This window comes from Varanus komodoensis, unplaced genomic scaffold, assembly GCF_004798865.1.
Source record: "Varanus komodoensis strain SLA01 unplaced genomic scaffold, ASM479886v1 scaffold34_3, whole genome shotgun sequence".
NCBI lineage: Eukaryota > Metazoa > Chordata > Lepidosauria > Squamata > Varanidae > Varanus > Varanus komodoensis.
In genome coordinates, this window is record NW_025335855.1 from 11,678 (window position 1) to 35,606 (window position 23,929).

The 23,929-nt window shown below is 48.1% G+C and overlaps 1 protein-coding gene across 12 annotated transcripts in view; it reads right to left on the minus strand.

Moving 5' to 3' along the window:
- Nucleotides 1–2,741: 2,741 nt before the first annotated feature.
- Nucleotides 2,742–23,929, minus strand: part of PRRC2C (proline rich coiled-coil 2C) — a 54,962-nt gene continuing 33,774 nt past the window's right edge. For 3 of the 12 annotated variants that reach the window (XM_044439344.1, XM_044439349.1, XM_044439341.1), the window contains 12 exons: nucleotides 21,264–21,480; nucleotides 19,129–19,332; nucleotides 18,507–18,619; nucleotides 17,397–17,533; nucleotides 16,457–16,691; nucleotides 15,510–15,632; nucleotides 13,079–13,291; nucleotides 11,623–11,726; nucleotides 11,012–11,077; nucleotides 8,877–8,997; nucleotides 7,711–7,947; nucleotides 2,742–4,374 (listed from right to left, as the gene is read on the minus strand). In XM_044439344.1, coding sequence (XP_044295279.1) covers nucleotides 4,114–4,374; nucleotides 7,711–7,947; nucleotides 8,877–8,997; nucleotides 11,012–11,077; nucleotides 11,623–11,726; nucleotides 13,079–13,291; nucleotides 15,510–15,632; nucleotides 16,457–16,691; nucleotides 17,397–17,533; nucleotides 18,507–18,619; nucleotides 19,129–19,332; nucleotides 21,264–21,480 — 2,031 coding nt within the window. In that variant the 3' untranslated portion in view covers nucleotides 2,742–4,113. The remainder of the gene's footprint in view (nucleotides 4,375–7,710; nucleotides 7,948–8,876; nucleotides 8,998–11,011; nucleotides 11,078–11,622; nucleotides 11,727–13,078; nucleotides 13,292–15,509; nucleotides 15,633–16,456; nucleotides 16,692–17,396; nucleotides 17,534–18,506; nucleotides 18,620–19,128; nucleotides 19,333–21,263; nucleotides 21,481–23,929) is intronic. The other 9 variants (XM_044439346.1, XM_044439345.1, XM_044439343.1 and 6 more) reach the window with 9 other exon arrangements.

Here is a 23,929-nt window from a genome sequence, read left to right on the forward strand (position 1 = left end):
GATCTGGTCCCGTCCTTTGTCCAGAGAGCCCGGCTGGCGTGCTTTCATCCCCTCAGCGGCCCCGGGTCAGCCAGGCCAAGCAGTGGCTTTCTTCAAGCTCCCCAGGCCCTGGAGGTGTGGAGGGCCGCTCCTCGGGATTCAGGCCTTCCTGGGGTTGCTCTGCCTCCACCTCTTGGCCCAGTCACCTGCTCTCAGCATGCCCCTCCTGTTCCACTGGAAGTCTGGCTTCTCAGAGATAGTCACATCTCCCAGCTGGCACAAGCAAACTCATGCTGCTTTTCTCCTAAGACCGGTCTTCCTACACAAGGAGTAGCTGGCGCTTCGTGAATGTGGTCACGGCAGTGCGTGGGGCAGGAACATGGACACCTGGCCAACTGAGTGGCCCTACTTCACTTCTCATGAGTGGGAACTGGGTGGGACCCTGGAGGCACCTTTGCATGCCTTTCTGTAGGTGAGATGGAAGCACCTTTGCATTCCGGTGGGCAGAAGCCCTCCTCCCCTCCCCTCTTTCCCCTTCCCCTTCCCCTCCCTCTCCTTCCTCCTCTCCTCTCCTCGCTCATAACAAAAGTGCTAGCATGGATAAGGACGGATGTTCATGCCTTCCACCAGCACCAACCAACTCACAACATCAGGGCAAGATGCAGCGCCCAGACTTCAACATGGCGACCGATGGTGCGGAGGGTCCATTGCCCTTCCCAGACCATCAGTCCTTGACAAGCACAATGCATTCTAGATGCCGCACATAAGCAATCGATTACATGCACAAGGGCCGTTCGCTTCCCTGCACCCTCCTTCCGAGGGGTCCCCTGTGCATCACGCGTGGAGCCTGTTGCCGGAAGATGCGACGGCTAGTGGCGTTTTGGCGGGGAACCTCTCCCGTCCCAGCATCCACGTGAAAGGGAGGGGCTCTTCCCACCATTTCCCTTCGCTCCAGTGAGGCTGCCCAGTGCAACGGGGGACCCACGGGAGCCCAAGGTATTGACCTTGCGTTGAGCAAAGCGGGACCGTCCCCATGATAGCGTCACAACAAAGGACAAACACGCACAACACAAAAAGCTAGGCACTCACTGCACCCATGGTGTGACTGCACGGGTGGCCACGCAGAGGCACGGTGACAGGCAAGCGCCGGCCTACCTTCTTTGCAGGCGGCGGGTCGGTGTCCTCCCGGAGGGTGCCCTGCCTGGCACGGGTGCGGAGCTCGGCGGAGGAGGGCGAGTCCGTCAAGGGGCCGCGTCCAAGGATCTGGCAGTGGTGGGGCTGAAGCCGGCAGCGCCCCAGGCGAGCGCCCGTTGTGCCCCGGGCCGTTCCTGGAGCCCACCTGAAGGTCGCTGCTGCATGAGGGGCCTTGGCTTCCCCCGTCGCGAGCAGGGGGCTGCCAGGAGGACTCCGTCCCGGAAAAGTGGGACACCAGCCCCCAGCGCGCCTCCGGGGTGGGAAGCGGAGACTCCACCGCACTGCGCAGGGATGGAGAAAAGGGCGGGGGGTGCGAATGCCGCGCGGCAGGGAGGGCAGCCGGGCAAGCCGGGGCCTTCGGCCGCATGCAGGCCCTTGCCCCAGAGTCAGCGCAAGGGCAGCGAGCCCGCCGGCTGCGTGCCTGCTTCGTGGAGGCCTGCCAATGGCCCCCCACAGGCTTCCCACCCAAGCGCAGGAGCCGGTGCCTGTCCGTCGGCAGCCATCTTGCCTCGCGACGCACGCAAGCCTTCAGGACGAGCGAGAGCAGGCGGAGCGGAGAAAAAAGGCACTGGCGCTGGAGAGGCAAGTCGAGAGTGCAAAAACGGAGAGGGTACACGTTTAAAAAGTACTATCAGCATTTCTGAGGGAAGGTAAAAGTGGCGAGGCGAGCAGGAGGCGCCTGAAAAGGCGAAAAGGCACGCAGCAAGGAGAGAGACGGTGCTTGAGAAGTGGGGAGACGCTCTGAGGAACAAGGGGGCAGCAAAGGACCTTCCCAAGGCACTGAAGGCGGCCCGAGAGCTGCGGGAGATGGCGGGGCCCCCCTTTTGCGGGGAGCCGGGCGGGGGAGGGGCTGCGCCGAAGGGCTGCCGGCCGCGGAATCCGCCCGGCAACCGGCCCCACGCGGGCGGGCAGGCGCACAGCTGGCGCGCGCGGTGGGGACTCGCCGACAAGGCGCAGCCCTGGCCCGCTTTCCCTAAGGGTGGAAGAAGAGCGGACTTCGGCTTCTTGACCTGGATCAGGCCGTTTCCCTTCCACCGGAGCAAACGGGAGGCTCGGGGCCGGTCGGCTGCCCTCTTGATCTCCCCACGCCTACCCTTAGGAGGTGCCTCGCGGTGAGGCAGGCCACCGGCCCGTTCCGATCCGTTCCGAAATAACTTTCCAGGAGGCCGGGCAGAGGACGCGTTTTCCTCTCCCCACGTGGGAGGGAGGCCCCCCAAACCGGGCCCGGGCCCTCTGGCCTGAGCTTGGCCGAGGGAGGACGGCGCGTGGCTTAACTGCCCCTCTTGCAGGAGCGGACCGGCCTTCACGGGGCCCCTATTCCCCGGAGTGGGACTGGCCGAGCGAGCAGGGAACGCGGGTGGTCAGGCTGGGACACGGAGAGGGCCGAGTGCAGCCTCTTCCCACCTCCAGGATCCAAAGAACTGGCCCGCTCGGAGGTGAGGCAGGAATGGGGAGGGGATCAGCCCTGGTCCACCCCTTCCTAGAGAGAGACTTCCCCAAAACTTCCCCGGGCAGTGCCTGTTCAGGGGATTTGGACTGGGGTAACAAACCATGACATTCCCAGGTAGTTTATGTAGAGAATATTTTATTAGTTTCTGTAATCAAACCCATGTAAATAAGACCTTACATATTTAATACAGTGCCTTACCCCTGTACAAATGAAAAAAAAGTTTAAACATTTCTAGACCAATATGGCTGTTAATTTCTGTACAATGCCAACTCACAGTACAAGTGGATATCTTTTCTCAAAGCTGACATCACAGCTAAGTTTCCAAAAATTCAAATTATAATATTTATATAAAAAGAACCAATAGCATCTCACTAGGCATCAATAGCAGCAACAGACCTTTCCAGCTTCTGCCATCATTTGAACAAAATTATACACATTAGACTTTTAGTTTGCTCTTTGTTCCAGAGAAGTACTGGGGAAAGGGCAAAGGGGACGCAAAGGAAGCCAAGGTGGCGCATGATGCTGTTATTAACTTCCAACCATGGCCTGAAAAGTCTAGAGTAACGTCATTAAAACAGCTCTGCTATAGCACAATCACAATTACATATCATAAGCAGGTATGGGATATTTTACATTCACAGAAGTTATCGTACAGTACTTTCCCTACAGCTATACTACTAGAAAGATACAATTAAGAAGGCATTATTTGACTTGATTCTATTTCTTAGCACACAGTGAGCGAGGAAGAGGTGCGATGCAGCTCTGGCAGGAGGACGCGCCATTCCAGAGGATGCTCTCGTGAGGCACCAGGTCAAGTGCTTGTTGCTCTACACAGACATAAGCTGAAAACCACTGGAGGATCGGGGCGACGGAGCGAGAGCGCAAGGTGACTGGCAACGCAACCCTTCGAGGGAGTCCGCCCAGCTCCATCCCTCTGCTGCTAGAGTGTCACAGGGTGAACAGCATCCTTCCAGCTGAGGTCAGGACCGCATCCAACTGCAGCAACACTGCCTTTTAGGGGTCTGACACAGAGTGACATTTTGTGGGGTGGGTGATTCAATGGCTCTGTGTGACTATCAACTGCCTTAAAGTTTCTCGCTGCATTATTAAGGTCCAACATTTTCTTGGGATGCTGAGCAACATGAAAGCAAATTTATTTCTCTCCAGCATGGCCTTGTCCATCTGTCTCCCTTTCCAAAATGAAACAGCAGCAAACAAACTGAAGAGCATATACCTTCGGAAAAATAAGACGACTCAAGAGCATTATTTTTCATTTTGCGTCCTTGGAAAGCAGAGAGGCCATGCTCGTTCATGCGGCTGCATGGAAGCTACAAGCCCCAAGATCCCCGGGCCCTTTGGGCCTGCAGCCATCCCCATCAGAGTCTGTATGCCACTCGTGGCTTGGAGGGTCACGCATGCCTTGCCCTCTGGGCCACACATTTGTGCCGCTGTCAGTTCACTCCCCATATGGACACGAACGGGCACAGCATTTATGACTTCGTTTCTTCAGTCTTGATGGCCTGAGGCTTAATTGGTCCAGTCCTAACAGGCTTTGGGGCTGCTGCAGGGGTGGCACTCTGCTTCTCCTCCACTTTGTCTGGACAGGCCCCTGAGGAGGAGTCTGCTATCGTCTCGGGGGCTTTATTCCCGCTGTCGCCCACTTTCGGTATTTTGCTTCCAGGTGGCTTGCTCTGCTGTTGTTCAGAGAAGAATCTTTGGGTGGACTGAAGGACTTCTGCTCTCTGCTTTGCCTTAAGAAAAAAGAAAGCTGTTTTAAACAGAGGAGAAACCAAAACAACATCCATCTATTCTGTGCTCATAATTTAAGAGAGTCCCAGTCAAGCATCTCCAAATTGCAAAATTGTACCCATGTGCTATAGTACCTCATACATATTGGAATTTCTCCCCCAATATGCGTAGTTACCTCAATGCCAGAAAAAAATGCTCATGGCAACGCACTGTATTCTGGTATGTGGAATTCCCATGGATCTAGATCCCACTAGAGGCAGTGCAGAAGTTAGAAGGGGCAAAATGCCCTCCACTCTGAACACCAGCTCTCGCTCGATGCAGGTAACCACTTGCTGCAGGAGGCACGACCAAGGAGACCTGTGCTCACTGCTATGGTACTATCAGGGCCTGCCAAGAGAAATTCTGCTGGGCAGGGTGCTGGAGAATAAGCACGAGCTCAGGGGCCAACTTCCCTGACTGAACTGGTCTCACAATGGATTCTGCCACATTCTCTTCCCAGCACAGATGCCGAAGTACAAGAAAATAGGCGAGGCTGGTCACACTGCTGAACACCACCAGAACCAGCAACCAATACACAAGAAATTCTGTGCTCCTCAACACACCTCTCTTATTTCCCTCAACTGTATCAACAAGGTAATGTCAGCCATATTTCCCTCAACGAGCACCACTACTGCTTATGTTGAGGGCAGCTTAGAATGTTCCAAGCGTCGTACATTTTCCACCGTCAGACCCTGCACGCAAAAAGACGAGGGAAAGAGCCCGACCTTTTACTGCATGAAGACACCGCCCTGCACTGCAGGATCACTGCAGCCCACTGTGTGTGAGCCGAAGGAGTGACAACACAGGGGCTTGGGGGCCCTGAGGCAATGCTCACGTCTGCCACTTCTCCCGCCCTACGGGCTTCACGAGCAGGATATGAGAAACCTGGGAACATCTGGGGGGCCTGAGTGGTGAGCAGGCAATCACAAGAGGGCAAGTCCTTCAGAGCTTTCATTTTACACCCTTAAAGTCTCTACCGCATCAGGGAAGCACATGCTACTGAGCTGCTGTGCCTTTAGATATTTCCAAGTAGTCCAGTAAAAGTAATTTCCACATACAGCTGAGAAAAACACTTAAAACACAATATCCATGTTATGGATTTCCCCCTTAACCAAGTTTTTCAGTTCAACTACTTACAACCCAACCCTTCAAAATGCCCGCCAGGATAAGTGGCAACCCACTGTGGCCTGAATAAGCTGTACTGGGCGGTTCTGACTGTGCAAACTGGTCCAAAGGCATCTACTCATGTGAAACAGGCCGCTCATCAAATGTGTATTTTATAGACCGGGAACTTAAGGGAAAGGGGGGAAAAGGCGGGGCAGCTCTCACTCTTAATTAAGCATTTCTTCTTTGCAATTCAGCTGTACACTTCCAGCACTGAACCATATTTTTTTTAAAAAAATGAAAGGCAGCTACCAGCCTCCAAAGAAATACCTGTTAATATCAGCAACTTTTGGATCAATCATAATTTTCAGTACTTAAATATTTTAGCTAAGTTTTTAATGGTCATGCTCAGTCACATTTTATTATGCTTGTTATATGTGTTGGGTTTATTTATTGGTATGTTTTATTTACGTTGTAAGCCGACCTGAGGCGTTTGTTAAGGACGGGTAAAAATATTATAAACAAACATTTTCATCAGAAACTGCAACCAGAATTTCCAGACATGCAGTTTGAAGCATTTTTAAACACTATACACCTCCTTCCATACGGTATTCAAAATTCTAGATACAATTTTATTGGACAGAATGAAATTTGCTATTTGCCATAGAAAAGGCCAGGATCCCCTTCTTCAAGATGTCATGAACACTTGGTTATTGAGAATCTTCCCTGAGCCAGAGAGAAAACCCGAATGTTGCCCGATGCTCTCCGAACATGAGCACGCTAAGCTGGGCTGAGGCTGCTGCTTTTTGCCACTGAGACAAGCAAACTACGGAACAGGGAGCAAGATTACAGAGATACACATTTGTTAACTTTCTGTGATGTGACCGGAAGCTGTATTAACTAAAAGGCCATGACCTCTGCACCTAGTTCCTCAAACGCTCTCCACGGGTCCTACTGTTGCAGGAAGCAGCAGCTAAAGGAAAGATTTTTCTGGCAAGTCTAATTTCCCCACCTGGTGCCCCAGCAAGGCTGGTCTGGTCCCAAATCTGTTTTCTTTCCAGCACTGTGTTAAGATCGCTTTAATTGCCCAGGCCACCCAGCATGTGACTGAATTAGGGTTGCTTTCAGAGTCTGCTTTTGTTAGTCAGCTGTAGTTCCGTTTAATGCACGTAATACGTCTTATATGGAGTCCAAAGAGAAATGGAAATGTGTATTTCTGGACTGGGACCAGCCCTGCTGTTCGGCCCTGTTCCAGAAATGAGATCTCTGCTTATTACCGCTTGGTTGGGGAGCACTAACCTTTGTTGCAAAACCTGTGGGTTTTGCTTATGGAATGCAATCTTTGGGAATTCAGCTCTCGACTGGAAGCAGCTTTTTATTTCCACGGTTAGTTCTTCTTCGTGGTCACTGTGCATCACATGCATGGAACTTGCTTTGGGAGGGGCTCCTGCCCAACCCTCAGTTCCTCTTCAGCACCAAATAAATATATAAATCAATGCAATCCCCTTACATCCGCTCCATAAAGACCTCCAGTGGGGACTTCAACAACTAGCAGAATCCGTTTAATAGAAGCACCGGCTACTGCGTTGACTGAAGACAAACAACAAAAACAAGGCCACAGCCAAGAAGTGCAGGTCTCAGGGAGACCCTTCCTTCATGGGGGGGGGGACAGGGGGGAGCGCCACAGGAAACTGAGGAAGTTCCACCCTGACTAGCAACCACCTGGCCTGACAGATCTCCGATTTCCTTTGCCTCATGCATTCCTGCACAGAGTGCATCACGTCTGAGGGAAAGAGTGCCTCGCTTCATCCAGAAGCGTCTCCACGTGCTTTTCGGTAAAGTCATGAGGTGAAATGCAGCCACACGCGAGCGATTCCAAGTATTTCTGAATGCCCTTCGATTAAAGGGAGGAGGCCATCGAGAATAAGCGCAATCCCCGGATTGCGGACAGAGGGTGGACACATACAGCAAAGAAAGGCACATCCTCCGGGACGCTGGCAGCGCAATGGGTCCCTGCCTCCTTCCAGGGTTTAACTGCAACTGGGGCGATCCCCGAGGCGCAGCTCTGGCTCTCCATCCCTGCGTGGCCACTGCTAAACGGGGCATCGGCATCTCAAGCAAAGAGCAGCACCTTGCCTTGCCAACGGTTGAGACTGACTGTGGTTAACACAGCATGGCCGCCCAAAAATACTAACCTTCATGTCTTGTTCAGCCTTCATCGCAGCCTGGGCCTGACTGGCTCTGACTCCAGAGAGTGATCCACAGGGACCCCTGGCCACGTGTGGCAAACGAGGGTGGCTCAAAAGGCCTGTGGTCATCTGAGGCGGCACCTGACTAGCCAGTGCCACCGGCGGCCTCTGAACAGGTGCTGGGAAGGTGTTAGTATGTGGGGCTCTTACCAATGGAGGGACCAGGTTAGGCTGAGAGAGAATCTACGTGGGGGAAGAAAACAACAAAGAGAGAGACATTTAGCCGTTAGGAAGCCGCCAGCCTGATCACGCGGGGCTGCCCTGCAGGGAGCAGGCCTCTGCCACCGGCCAGTGACACGCTGCGGCTGCAGGCCCTGTCACCAGCATGCCTGGGGAGCGCTGGGCGGCAAGCTCCGAGCTGCGTGCGGTGAATAAAAACGGCCTCGGCACGGGGACCATGTGGGGAGTGGGCAGGAGGGGAAAAGAGAGAGGCGGCCTCTAGGAGAGGCCAAGAAACAGGGACACGCAAAAAGCTAGGCTCTGGATGACGAGGGAAAGCTAGCACTCCTCCACGGGATGTGCAACGCCCCCGAGATCTCGCTCCTCCCTATGCGGCGCTTTACCGAAAGAGCGCCCCTTTTAAAGGACACTTCTTTAGAAAACGTCACCCTTTTGGAATACCGCTTCGCAGCTGCATTTCAGGCAAGTGGCTGACGGCACGCAATTCACCGGGGATTTCTGCACACGCTGGAATGACGAGCGTGGGGGCTGCACAAGAGGTCCTCTGCCCCCTTGCACACAGCCCAGCCTTCCGCACAGGAGACCTTTCTGGAGTGCTGCACCCTACGTGTCTGTCGGAGCCCTGAGGCGCACACGGGGACCCTTCCTTCGGACCCTGCTTGCTCCTTTCCTTGCGCCCGTTTCACGCTCAGTTGCAGTGAGTGCTGCCTGGAAGCGCCTGTGCTGAATGCCTTGCTCAGAGCTGTCCAGTCTCTCAGTTTCAGGAGCACAGGCGTTGGAAAACGGAAGGAAAGTGTTTTTGTCCAGCAACCAGACTCTATAAATGAACTAGATGCACAATCATGGAAATCACACTTAACCAAGAATCTGAGATGCGAGCAGTTAACAGTTCTTGAGCTGAACCCACTGCCACAAAGCCAGTTGCTGCCCACCTGGGGTGTGAATTGAGGAGGAAACGGCTGGGCCATCCTCACGGCTGCCGACTGAAACTGCTTCTGGTAGACAATGGTATTCATTTTATTCGACTGACTGTTCGGACTTGTAGAAGCGGCCCTTAGAGAGAAAACACACAGAGTATCATGCCAGGGATACCTTTTGCTTGCAAGCTTCATATGCTACCTGAAGCAAGAAGAAACACTGAGTATTACTTAGTAAATGCTGTTTGCAGCCAACACAGGGAAACTGCTGAATTCCCTACCACCATTCACATAATGAGAGCAATTAGATTAACTGCATTTATTCAGTAATACTCTGGCAATTTCTTCTGGATTCAGATCACTCTGCAGGAAGATCGCCTGCATACTGGCAGTTCTTCACACAAATCCAAGTGTTATCTTAAGAAAAAGGCATACAGTTGTCACATTACAGGCATGCAGAAGGTATATCCTGAACCATCTTATTTCTGAACAAATAGCCACTTGTGTATTTAATTAACTAAAGAATACCCAAAAACCTACTGGTCAAATACTGCTTGTATCTATACCATATCCATTTGAATTTCCACGAGGGAACAGGCATGCCAGTTCCAGTAACTCCACAATCACACCAAGAATTGTTGCAGCAACTGAAGTACAAATGGATTTGACAGTCATCCTAACTCCTGGGTGGCTGAAGACAAAAGACACCGTTTTGCCTTCTTGGACCCTTGTGCTCCTCTTCCCGTTGGAAAGTCCTGTGTCAGAGTCTTTTCTGCACATTCTTTGTGCTTCCTCCATCCACAGAGCCAGCAGGCCCATGCCTGCTGCTAGGTTACCCCTGGATATCTAATCCATAAAGAACTCAATTTCTGGGCTTGCGTGCCACAAAACCACCCAGGCGCAACCAGTTCCCAGGCTGCTGATTAAAAGCAGGACTGAGGAGCGCGCTCTGCTGGATGCTCTTGCGTGTGCCACCTGCCCCCACAAAAAAATCTGTGTCAGGCAGCCCAGGAACTGGTGCTGGGATGAGTAACGCCGGTTGCTGTCACCCAACAGGAATCTTGGATTAGGGAAATTGTCTTTTGTGCTAATTTTTCTAATAAGCTATCTTGACATGAATAGGCAGGGTACAATTTCCATAGAATTTCCCTAGTCCAGCAAGAGATTGATATCATACTGTTGCTCTGCACAGGGCCAAAGAGAAGCGTGCTATCACCCAGCAAACACTTCTGATACAATACTGGTAGTTCCCCCTCCCGAGTGGCCGCCACACTTTAAGCATTGCCCCCAGCGCTCTGGACACCTGTGCTCTCCACTTTCTGCGACTTCGTCACAGGACTTCATCCGCAAGGAAGCACCAGTCCAAGCCCTTTGAACACCAGGTACCACCGTCTGTTTTGACTTCCACTGACTTTGTACTCCAGTGTGCTTTACAATTCTACCCCTGACTCTGCTAGCAACTGGCAGGTTCTAATGAAGCATGAACCTAGTTACAGGAGCTGAAGGGGGACTCTTCTTCCTCAGGCAGTACCTGTGGCCCAAGGCTGCCTGGCAGACTGCCTCCGAAAGAGAGGGCGATTCTAAAGGGCAGTCTGGAATATGGCTCCAGCCAGAACAACAGTGATTCTCCTGGATGAATGCAGATACTTTCAGGCAGCTCTCTGGATACCATCCAACTACTTTCTGCCCTCCTCCCTTTTCTTGCCTTCCTCAGAAGTTGTGAATTCCAAGCAATGCTAGAAAGACAGGTAGGACTTAAGACATTCTGAAATGTCTTTCAACAGATAAGTTCCATTTCACTCACCTCAGGAGATTTGGGGTGATCTGAAACCCTAGTACAACACCGGCCCTAACCAGTCATTGCTACTTCAATCTGTGACCAAAGGCTTGGTGAGAAATACCAAGGGACATGTGCTCTATGATGGCTTAATCCAGCATGGGTAGGGGCTTACTCAGGTTTCAATGTAGTGGCTATGTAGAAAAATGCATAGTGGGATAACAAGTGGTTCGAAGCAACAGCCTCTTCATTAGATTTAGGACACTTCACCAAAGAGTGTAAGGCTTTCACGAGCAGCATACAATGTCCGTATCATAGTTAAGAGCTTGTTGGCATTCATGCATATTTGAGGGACAATCCTGCAGAAACACACCTGTGTAAGTTCTGCTGAAATAAATGGAAATTTGGCAAGTGTGCAGCCATTCTGTCTTCACAGTTCCTGCAAAATAAATTGCCCTGTTTCCAAATGTGTTCCCCTTTCCATCCAAGTCCAGAGAAGCTCAACAATCATTGATATAATCTCTTTACAAGAAAGGAAGCCGAACAGCAAAATCCTGAAGCGATGGATGGCAACAGAGGCCAAAACGCTTATCTACAACCGGCAATGTTAAAACATGTATTCAAAGCCAAGCCACCCACTTCCTCCTATCCCCAGGAACGCGTCATTAAAAAAAAAATCAAAACAAAACAAAAGCCAGGACATTTTAGAAGTCAAAGATACGTAGCATGGTTTTTTATTCCACATTGTTAAAATGCTTTGTCCACTTAAACATTCTTGCCCAGACCATATTCTGCACAAACTAGTCTAGAATCACAAATGTTTCTCCAAACCACAGACTTTATTTATGCTTAGTTATTAAGCACTTTTATACTGTTATCTGTTGCCAAAGCGGCACCATTATGCAAGCATTTAGCTCAGTACTGGTATTCCCCCCCACCATTGGATCCCTTTCCAAGCTGCCTTGTTTGAAAAGACTTGTTTACCGGAAGGGACTAGAAGTTGGAGTGGTGCTTCGCCCAGAAACTGGAGGTGTGCCAGGCTTAACATCAATGCCACTTCCGAAGGCTTTCAGGTCCATTTCTGCCATCTGAAGAAAACACCAAGTTCATCATTTTATGAGAGCTATAATCTTCACAAGGCCTTTACTAGAGTGCTTAAACTAACCTAGAATTTCCAGATCGGATTCCAAACAGATTGGAATTAAAGCAGTTGATCATTTTCTTACTTGGATGTATTAGGATTTACACTCCCAGGGATGGAACTTCTGTGCCAGCTAATAATAAATGCTCAGCAGTGAAGACAGATCAGCATGCAGCTCTTGCATGAGTAAAGTCCACTGCATGTCTCCCGAGTAAAGCATAAAGGAGACGAGAGCAAAGAAGCTGCAACCCAGAAGAGAGCAAGGAAGCGTTCCTTTTGCCCTCCAGGGGAAAGAGTTTGGCTGCTGCGTGTGGTCCGAGTTGGCATATTAAAGCTACTATGCTCACAATCTGCATACCTGCCTCTCCATATTCACAAAGAAAATTAAATCATCTTCCACGGTTATTACCCATCTTGAGAGAGTCAAAAGGAAAAGAATAAAGTTGTGCAACACTAATGCACTAATGTGTATTCAGACATGCATTTTTATGTATGCACAAAGCGAGCCAGCACAGACCTGGAAGCACCACTGACCCTGCATAGACAGAAGTAAAAGCGAAGCACGCACCCCCTAAAAGAACTCGGAGCCCAAGGAAATCCCGCTGGACATGCACAGGAGGGAGGCCGCTTTTCCTGGGCTCCCACCCATTTCCCTGGGCAGATTCTACCACGGAGCATTTTCTCCAGGGATGCCCTTGTGTCCGGCCTTTCCCAACGGAACAGAGACTGTCACAGGCCTAGCACAGACCCAACAAACCCAGACAGAGTTAGCTTTAATCCCTATACATGAGTGAATTAAGGACATCCCTATTGTTCCCCTACTGAGACTTGCAAGAGTTAGACCTGATGAGCTTTGGGCAGATAGCAGCAAAGAGTCTCTACACGTGTCTCCATGTTGTTAGGCAGGCAGACAGGTAAAACTTTGCTATGGTCAAAGAGCAGCTCCATCACCATGCTGTTCCAGGGCTTCGCCAGGCCCTCCAGAGGGCTAGCGCCCAGCACAGCCCCTCTTTTCCCGGGCTATATGCACCCACCAGTCAGTCCGCCTGGGCACAGCAGGATGGTTTAGGGTGGAGAGGTGGGGCGCTAAGAAGGCCAGGCTAGGCAGAATGACAATGCCCACCACCAGATACATTTTACCGGCACATGGCTCTGAATCCCAGAATAGTTCCAACCTTGCCCCTTTCACTTAATTTGGTTGCGGACTGTAAGGATCAAGGCATCAGCCTCCCGAGCTACTGCTATACCTGCAGGTGCCTGGCAGAGGAAGTCCATCAGCATGTACGGCAATGCATTTACCTTGCCTGCTATGATGCCATGCTGGGTTCCAGCTGGAATGAGCCCTCGGAAGGGCTGGCCCACTTGCGCCGGCCGACTCAGGCTCGGAGCGGGAGGCTGTGGGGGGGTGTGCTGCAGTGGCGGCTGCAGGGTCTGTGGAAGAGCGATTAAAGGCTGACCAGCGGATCCGAAGTTGGGCAAAGAAAGTTGTGATCCTGGTATAGGTACTGTCACCTGGGGAAAAACAGGAGGAAGAGTGAGCCTGAAAGGTGCACCTTGGTAATGCAGGTTCATCAAAACAAAGCTGTTTCTGCCGCGTGCATTCTGCGCTCTACATGCGGCTGTTCTCCACTGCCTTGGAAAAGAAGCAACATCCACATTCCTGTCCTTTGGGGCTGAAGAACAAAACTTAATGTGGGCAGAGTTTATTATTCAGAAAACACATTAGAGCTGCACAGGGTTCTTCGTAGAAGGAATTCTCCCTCTGCTCCTCTCCCTGTAACCTTTTCTTACTGCTGCCATAATTCCCTTGAACATGCAAGTTTCTGAAGTAGGATTTGGGCTTCCTTAGAGTCAACTTGTGCTTTAGAAAAACTTGAAATGCCTTGGCAATATCGGCATGGTCTTAAATTTATTTGAAATAAATTTAAATATTAAATCCTCTTCAATCCCAGTCTCAAAACAGCTAATAATTAAGAATCAATGGTCATTAAATATTAAAACATAAAACAGAACCTTAAAACACAGGCAGTTAACACAAGCCATATACAGAATCACAAAGATAAAAACACAGAACTAAATTTCTCTGAGCAAATAGAAGTGCTTTACCTGGTACTGAAAAAACAAATGTTGGAGCAAGGCAAGCCTATGTGGCAAGACGTCCCGGGATGAGCTTCCTTTACAGAAACAACTCTCCCTGATCACTGCCCATCTCAGGGACCAAAAATGGGGGACATTTATAGAATAGTGCAGCTGGAAGTTGGAAGGCGCCAGAGGGCCATCAAGCCTACCCCCTGCTCAGTGCAGGACTCCCAGTGAAGCCATCCCTGACAGGTAGGACAAGAGGATGCACAAGACTGGAGCTCATACTCAAGATGACGGACAGCCTAGCCTAGCAAAAAGGTAGTGTAAAAAAGGTTACCGCAAACCTTACTCTCTAATGAATTAGCCTGTTTTAATATCAATGGTCTTTGTGAGCTGCCCCAGCAATCTTTCTCTGGATGGAGGATAGAGTAAGCATGCTGGAAATACTGATTTTGCTGCTGAATGGCGTACTCATGCCAACACAGCTGAGAAGTCCACCTGCCTGGAACTAATCTTCCCAGGTCGCTGCAATAAATGCCAATTTGCCCTGCTCGTGCATGGCTCCATCACAGGCATCTATTTATGCAGCACCTGACTTGGCATTCGCTCACCATTCTGACAGTAAACTGGGGAGGCAACCCGGGTCTCCTCATCTACTGGAGGGCCTGTTGAACTACCACCAGCCTGCCTTCTTAGCAGGACGTCAGCCAGGGGCCCTCCTCCTTGGGGATTAGCATCCTCATTGTCCAGGCACAAACCCAAGGGAGAGGTGACGGACCGCCAGGCGAAGCCAAGTGCGTGAAGTGCCAGGGGAAGGGTGAAAATACGCGCACTGCACAAATGCCTCTGCTCAGAAACTACCGGACAACAAAGCCAAGTGCCACATCACTAGCCATTGCAAGGCTATTCTGTCAACAGATGATGCCCAATATCCTTTGCAACCAAAGAAAAGAATGGAGCCCTCAGTTCAGCTCAGGGGATTCTAGAGAACAGAAATCCCAGGTGGCCTATGTCCTAATGTTGTTTATAGGCTGGCACCACTTCAACCAATGTTTGCAGTGCGCCACCAACAGCAAGCTTGGCCTTCTCCTTTCAAACTCGATGGTTATTTGGGTTGCTGGTTAAAAGTTACAGTTCTTGAGCATTCCTTCCCATAATGGAAAAAGAAGAGTTAAAATCACATCTATTTTGCACTGTGCTCTTGCAAGACACAATGCGCAACGCACATTGGCATAATGGAAGCCGCACTTGCTAGCTGTTGGTTCCAGGGTCATCACTAACAGTAACTGGAATAAACAGCATCACATCAAACTTAACAGTGATCTCTTGCCAAGAGAATGTGTAAGTAATAAAGGAAGACATCTGATAACAGAAGTCCTGTGCTGAGGTATCCAGTTCAAAGAAACGGTAGTTATTATCAAAAGGTATTCTTCTGTGTTAAAGAATTGTTTTATTTTTATTTATTTATTTATTAAAACATTTTTATTTTTAATTTAATTTTTAGTTTGAAGTTGCTCCCATCCAGCACAGCAACATGGCCTGTGTGAAGGAACACGACACCTTGCTTTCAACAGGCTATTCTCTTGCCATGAGACTGCGGTATCACACACACACACACAGACACTGAGTAAAACTGAAAGCAATTTACCGTGTTATAGTTTACCTGCTGGAGCGCACTGGGAGACTGAGCAGTGTTATAGAAGCTGGTCTGGCCTGGCGGCTGAACCTGTCCAGAATACAAATTGGAGGCCTGGGTAAGAGTAGCTCTGGCCTGAGAAGAGAGAGGTCGACATTTTCTAGGTGATGAGGCAATGCCATTTTACTGCGAAGAACAGGACAAACACGCGCCGCTCGTTTGGGCCATCGCAATTCTCCTCAACATACTTTTTACACTTACAGGAGGGGCAAATGTGATTACAAGGTTCCCCTTATTTACGTAAACTTCCCACGTGGCTATTGATTGCAAGACATACCTGAAAGGGTACATAAAAAGCAGCACAAACACCTCCTGGCCAAATGAGGGTTAGGGTTCCTACAAAGGACGGGCACTATAAGACGTGGGAGAGGGGCCTGCATGTGAACCTCAACCAGAGATGGCCCTGGGTTTGCGACCCGCTCGTAGCAGCACCATGACCTGCACAACGCAGCCGCCTGCCCTCTAGGCCTCCCCAACGCCCCCACACGCGGTTGTTTGGAGAACTGGGTGACCCCAGTGCGGGGCTATGTCGGGGAGACTGTGCCCGGCATGGGGGGCCCAGGCCGTTGCCAGAGGTGGTGGCACCTGCCCTGCACCTGTCTCATTCGTGAGGAATTCCACAACAGAGTGCTCAAATATGTGAAACACTAGTGGGAGAAAGCGTTTGGCGTTCAAATGGTCAAAGGGCATGCCGCATCAACCAGGGATGCTGTCTGTGTAAGGCAGCGGGTGCCTTTGATGCAACATGAAGACCAGCCCGGTAATGGGAAACCTTCCTCCAGTTGCTGAGCTGGAATAATTAAAGCACATTGCTCTGTGCGCAGGCTGGGGACCCAGTGCTTCCCAAGGCAGGTGTCTTTCCGTGTTGTATGTACCCAGAAGCAACCTGGCTCTCTTACCTGAAGCAGATGCGTATCAATGAGCTGGGAACCTCCCAGTCCTGACGCTTGGCCCAGCTGATGTTCGTACAGGATGGGGATGGGCTGAGTGTTCGAAGTCTGCTGAAAGGCGAGGCTGGACTGTGCCTTGGCGAGCTCCTGATGCTGCACTGCTGGGAAGTTGTGCAAAGCCGTGCCAGAGAGAACCACTGGGGACGGCTGAGACAGGCCGCTCTGCATAAAAGCCTGCTGGGATCTATAAAACAAACCTCGCCTGAGTCAGTCCGCCAAAATGTTACTAAGCTGTAAAAGCTGCCTTTGCAAAGAAAAGTTCCAAGGTGCAGCAAGGTACAACAGATGAAAATCACTTGTTCCAGGAAAGAAAATAGGGGGGAAATCCATGCAAATGCACTGATTTCAGATTTCTGAGTAAGAAAAAATCTTGTACGTGTAATCTAAAGCCACTTAGCTAGCAACTGTCTTGTACTGGCTCAACTTGTTAAAATAATTTTTAAGCCAGGTCAACTGAAAAGGTGCAACACAGGAATGTGTAGGAATGCCGCCCCAGACATTCATGACGCTTCAAATGCTTCCTCTCAGAGCAGCAGAGGGAAATCACACAGAGGGCAATTAAGAGAGACCACTGAAATTCTGGACAGACAGAAGGTGGGCAGGCCATGCACTAATCGTGCCCTCACCATGCCCAAGTATTTCAATTTTGTAAACCTGGAACACTGATTCCTAACAAACTCACACCATTCTAAACTAAACGGTTTGTGTCATTTTTCTGTTTTGGCTAACTTGGCTCATACAATGCAACTTCAGAACTTAATCTTTTCTGGGCATAAAATAGTGGTTTTTCACTACTGCACTAATGAAGACGAACGGAATACTGGAGGAAAGGGCTAAAAACAAAGGATTTCTGTTTCCAGATTTTGCGTTATCCCTTCAGAACACTTACCTATAGGGCTGTAATGAAGAGTTGAACAATTCCTGAGCCTGGGAGACAGCAGGTGCTGCTCCTAATCCTAGCTGGGGTTGATGCTGACCTTGCAATGGGGCATATATGGGGATTGGTATCTGCTGAACCGAAGTAGGCTGCAAGGAAGAGAAGTGATTTAATGGCCACAGACCACAAACACCTGGACACTGAAAAAGGCTGCAAGTCAAGCCCATCCAGCCAGTCTACTCTGTCAAGGTGGCTCCTCAAGGCCACTGGCAAAGAGAGGTCCTTTTACAGCACTGCTACTTGAGATTCACTTAACTGGAAATGCTGTAAAGTGAAGGGACTGCCAGGGAACACAACTGAAACTTTGCCTCTGAGCAAGTAGAAGCATAGCCTTTGGGCTTCACAAAAACTGTACGCGATCCTCCAGTTGCTAGAAAGTTAAAAGTAATGGGAATTATCAGCAATGTTTGTGCTGGACTTTGGGCTTATAAGAACAATGGACTGGAGCAGGCGCCCCAGGTCTTGCATCTGACAGAGAGGCGATCAAATACCAAATATATGAGCCACCAGCTGTGGCCACAGCTCACTGGTTAGGCTGGATAGAAGCATTTTAAATGGAGAACAACTGAGTCCTGATTCAGAATGCAAGCCAAGTTTTGCAGCATACAAATGCTATCAATCAATCAAGAACCTGGGGGAGAAGCCTGTTGGGATTGCCCCAAAGAAATCTGCTGGGAGCCACATCGATGTGGTGGTCACCACCCGCACTCCCTTGCCCCATCCTAAGCACACCACATACCCTCCATCTTCCTCTCAAGAGATGACACACCTTTCCACACCTCTACCTACATTTCACCCACTCCACCCCAGCACGGGCTCACTCTGAGCTTTCTTCTGAGTCTGTGAGTGAATGACGAGGAAAGAGAGTGAGGCTGGGGAGGGCTTCCAAGGCAGGCGGGCAGGCGGGCGGGCAGCCAGCCAGCCCTTGGTGTTACATCTCTAACACTCCAGAAGAGGGGAATGCCTTGGTGAAACGCTTCTGCAGAACGACTCCACTCCAAGGCCACAGCATGGCTGCAGCTGGCTCACAGATCCGCAGTTTGTTATGCCTGCCCCAAGTACCTGTGAGAGTCCTGGCTGAAATCCTTGCTGCTGGGCCAGGGAAGGAGGAGCCAGGCGTGCATGTTGGGTGTTGAACAGATGGCTTGTATCCATATAGAAAGTGGGAATCTGAGCTATGGAACCAGAAGGAGAGAGAAAAGCCAGTGAAACTGTGCCTAGAATAATGATAAAGCTAAGTCATACTATCTGCCGATCCATCAGACATTTAACTGTGTGTGATGTATGGCTTTCAAAGGGAAAAAAAGGACAGGCCTTGCCAACTTCCAGAGGAATTTCTATGTTCAGTTTAAGAACCATATGCATTTACTCTGAATATAAAACATTTAAATCAGTTCTGCTGGAAGCAAAGAACAGACTGCAAGGATGTGCCAGATAAAATAAGAAACACTGCGCTTAAATTGGGAGCTGTTGTGGCACGGTGGTTAGCATGGTGGACTGGAACTCGGGAGGTGAGGAGGTCTTGTCACCACTTGGCCCTCAAGCGTAGCCTACCTCACAGGGTTGTTGTGAGAAGAAAATGGTGAGGAGGACTCTTGGGGTCCTTGCAAGAAGAATGTGGGATACAATATAAATAAATAATAGAGGAAATAATAGAGCAATGTCTCGTTCCCCACCCCATTACCTGCTGCCGACTGAGACACATAGACCTGTGGACTCTGCTGCTGCTGGGCAATTAGCGACGGCATACAGCTTAGCTGGGAAAAGTGACCAGCAGATGCCAAGTTACTTGTCTGTAACTGCTGTGGCTTCACTTTACAGATGTTGGGTGGGTCAGAGGTGGTGGTGGTCTTCGTACTCAGTGAAGAGGTAGTGTATGTTCCAGCGCCTAAGGTTACAACCAGCAAAGCAATGATTCAACAGCTACCAAAAATCAGTAAAATGTCTGATGCACTTTAATTAAAAAGTACCAGCTGTTTTTAGAGCAGTGCTTTACTAACAGATTTTTGTCTCACTTTAGTATACTAGAGCATTTGATCAATACTGCTTGAGATGGCCTCTTCCTATATGTGGTAGCATGAAGATGAAAAGCTTGCTACATGAACCTAACTTCTGAATGAAAGAGGCACACACCGAAGACACACCGTGTCTTCCCAGAGCTGCTCCAATCTTATAAATTACACATAGTGGGGACACCTGGTCTTGTGAGGTCTCTTTTACCTGGGCGTGGATCCTGTGCCAGCTCTATCTAGTAATGACTTAAATCGAAGAGAATGATAATCATGGACACAAAACTATGGAGCAGTTTAGGACATGCATAAGAGAACAGTACACAGACCCAAGGCTGAGTGTCTCCCCAGCTGAGACGGCAAAAGGTTTTCTGCAAATAACAGTGTCCTGCCTCTTATTTGATGTACAAGGTAGTCCCCAGATAAAAGACATGTTTCATTCCTGGTAACATCCTTAAGTTGAATTTGTAGATAAGTCAGATCACATGAGTAAGCTCTATCTTTGTCTTAGTAATTGTATATATTTTACCTTTTTATGCACAGAAAACACTTAAACACTTTCATACTGCTAAAACAACATAAACACAATACAGCATTAAAATAATGATAATACAGTAACAATAAAGTGACTACAGGTACTGAAGAGAGAGAATCATGTCTGTATATAGGTGTATAGGTATACAGTATTGTAAAAAAGAAACGCAGAGTTCTTAAAGCAGGTTAGAATGTTCTCGAGCCAACATTAAGCCTAACAGTAACTGATGATAATGCAGATGCCATGGTGCTGGAGAGTTGGGTTTTGACTGTGCTGATGGGCGTGTGTGTTACCACTCTTGTTGCTTTCTTGAAGTAGGCAAGGTTGTTCGTATAGCCATTTTCTTTTTCTCACCATAAATGGCCTTGTAGCAGCTGAGAACCTGGCTGCCAGGGCAAATGTTACAAAAAAACTAAAGGGAAACTATGAGCCCTACAAGTGACCCAAACACATGGATATGCTTCAGCCGATGCTGCAGAACAAAAAGTCATGAATATGGTATCTATGCAGCCGCTGGTGACATGTTGTCAAACACATCACATAGTTCCTTAGAGATATTCACAGCCTTTCACTAGAGATATTCATATATGGCCAATGGCAGTCTGTATGTTAGTTAAGTATGGGTTGTTCGTTAGCCAGATGTTTGTAACCAGGGGACTACCTGCATTTTAGGCCAAATTTCCAGACATAGTCCTCTAGGGTTCAGTCAAGGCCCAGTACTCTTCAACATCGTTATTAATGATTTAGATGAGGGAGTACAAGGAAAGATAATCAGATTTGCAGATGATACAAAACTGGGTGGAATAGCAAACATCCTAGAAGACAGAATGAAGATCCCAGGGTGATCTTGATAAACTTGAACACTGCCAACACTCCAAGTTTGTCTCCAAGTCACGTTGGTAACAGGTGCTACTGCTACAGAATCTATTGATTGCCTAGCTCCAACAAGTACTTCGGTGGCTGCTTTCTGTACCACCTGGAACTTGCAAGCTTATGAAGTCCTTTTTAGAGCCCTGTACTATTCATGGACTTTGTCAGTGTTATTCAAGTAATAAGATCCTATTCAAGTGTCTTGGATGGATGAGCAGTAAGGAGAAGTTATCAGTTCAGTTAAGGCACTGTTTATACTCAGTATAAATCAAACCAAACCAGACCAGCTACATATAGTCTGTTTAGAATAGTGTTAAGTGAAGTGATGCACAGAGGAACGGAAGAAACTTCTCAAGAAGATGCTAAGGAGCACAAAAGTTGATGGTGCAGTCTAAAGGCCGATACCTGACAACGAAGTGGTAGGTGTCACTGAAGCCACAGGAATGGGAGGCACTGATGCGCTTGAGAAAGAGCTGTATGTACCACTGGCTGGTCCACCGCCACTGCTGCTGCCCCCGCCTCCACTGCTGCCACTCGTCACAGGACACGCCGAAGATGTCACTGGTGAATTCCTGTCTCCCACGTTGGGGGAATTCTCCCATGCCTTGCGGGCAGATTCCATCTATTCAGAGAAGGGAATTGTTTTGCTTTAAACACAGATACCCAGTAGATTTGCTTTTCAGTCATGTTCTCAGATCGTCATACTAGATAGCATCCAGTGAGCTGCCTGGAAAAGTGCACTGCTTTACAAGGTTCAATATGGGAACTGTTTAGTGTTTTCAAATTAGAATTAAGGAAACAATACAGCAAAGATTAGAAACAAGTGTGATTCTTCAGTCTCTTACATGTTAGAAGTATACTTCAGCTATATAATGCACAAATTATAATTATGTTAACGGAACAACTAATCAAGCACAAGTTTTCAACTCCAGATATGAGCCGTAGGGACTTATATTAATACAGTTCAAACTGAGCCAAATGTAGTACAGTGTAACCCTGCATGTCCATTAGAATAACAAGGGAAGAAAAATGGCCAAACTTTTGCTTTTTATACCACATTTGCTGCTTTTAATTTGCACAGCAGGAAACAAAATCAAGATGAAATAAGTTTGAGTTTTTAGGCATGCTGAGTTATAACCAAAAAAAAAAAAAAAGGCAGTAAGGGCAGATTTGTACCTACATATAATTTCCATAAACAGTGAATGGTTGCACTTGTTAGTATCAAGGTGTAGCTTTGAAGATCCTATTCTGAATCAACTATCTCAGCCCCTCTGATCAGTACAGAGTAACACATGGTTTGCATAAACCACTATTTTAACATCACTCAAGCCTTATGCAGTGCCATAAAATCTAATAGATTTAATAAATCTTTTCAGAGTAGTTTCTGTAGTCATCTAAAGCAATCAAAACTGATGAGGAACTAACTGCATTTCTTAAAATATACATTTAAATTATATGAGGGGGTCTTCAAAAAGTTATTGCACTTTTATATTTTATATTTGATAAATATATTTTATATATTTTTTGCTGATGACATTAAAAAGTTAGTACGCAACTGGAAAAATGCGTCGCAAAGGAAGGTGACTATGTAGAAAAGTGATGTAATTTGTTTTTGAAATTCTTAATAGAGTTTTAAAAAGTGCAGAAACTTTTTGAAAAAGCCTAGTATTTTCATAATGTAAGAATCAGGACTGAGATCAGTCTGGCCAACCATCCAGATGTTTCAGTGATGCCTTCCAGGCGCTTCAGATTACAACCACTAGCACTCCTGACTCACACTAGCTGGGGCTAAAGGTTAAGCCACCTGGAGGCCCCACGCTGGAAAAGGCTGGCTCAGATCCTCATTGCTTCTGACAGCTCTGAGATTCTATGCTATTGTTTTCACAGAAGTAATAACAGATTTGTTGGTCTTTATGACACAGTACTATTTGATGTCAACAGATTTTTTTAAAGGATACCCACTTGTCATCAATAAAACTATGCATTTGTTACTTTAGTTTAAAATGAACCTTTAGCTTTCTAGTGAAATTATTTGCAACTACCATGCCTGGTGCAAGCTAGCATCCGATTTGGTTTGCAGTCCAACAATATTATATTATGCCTGTGTGGCATATTTTTTATTTGGAAGATGGAACAATTTTTTTTCAAGTCCTTCCTACTCTATAAGCCTAATATAAAATTATGACTCAAGATGTAAAACATCTGAAACACTCACTGAAGGAACAACATCTACAAAGCAAAACAGAAAGATTAAAATGTAAAACTGGCTCACTGACATAGCTGGCAGGAATAAGGATCAATACCAAGACATCAAATACGGATCATAAAACTACCAAAGAATGACAAAACAGCTTTATCTACCCACTGTCTTCCTATGGTCTTTGACTTTCTACAATGCTTGCGATTACACTCACAATAGTCAATTAACACATACCAAATATCATATACCAAACATTTGAACAGTTTCTCAGATCACCCATCATCCTGAAAATACTATGGTGTATTACTTGATCAGAGCCAGACGTGCTTTGAATGCATCTGCAGAAGCGCAAGAGGGGCATGTAATGATTCTTTAACGTGAACTGGAGGTTTGAAAGAGTTCGGGAGAAAAAGTCACCACAGCCATGTCAATCTGAGCAACAGCTGCAAAAAATGTTATGTGGAAGTTTTGCTGAGTATGAAGTTGCCAAAAGCAGCTTTTCAGTCCAGTGTAATGCCTTCCACAACACTTCTCAGAGGTATTTTGAAATGTGGGACTTTAATATTCCAACCTTTAATCTTAGTTTATCAAGAAGCTTACTTCTCTATTGCGTACGCAGAAAACATGTTCTCGATCTATGCCAAAAAAGGCAAGAAGCACACTAGTTTGTGCACAGTTTAAAAAGCTTTAGGGGCATGTTCCTGTCAGGAGCTCTCACACAGAAGCCCCACTGAAATGAGTTACACGAAAGTGTGATAAAATGCACAGGGGCCTGCATGACTGAGCGTGCGCATGCACCCACAGACGTGACTGTAGCCATTTAAAAGAGCCAAAGCGCTACGTTATCACCTCACATTTGAGCACTGAGCAA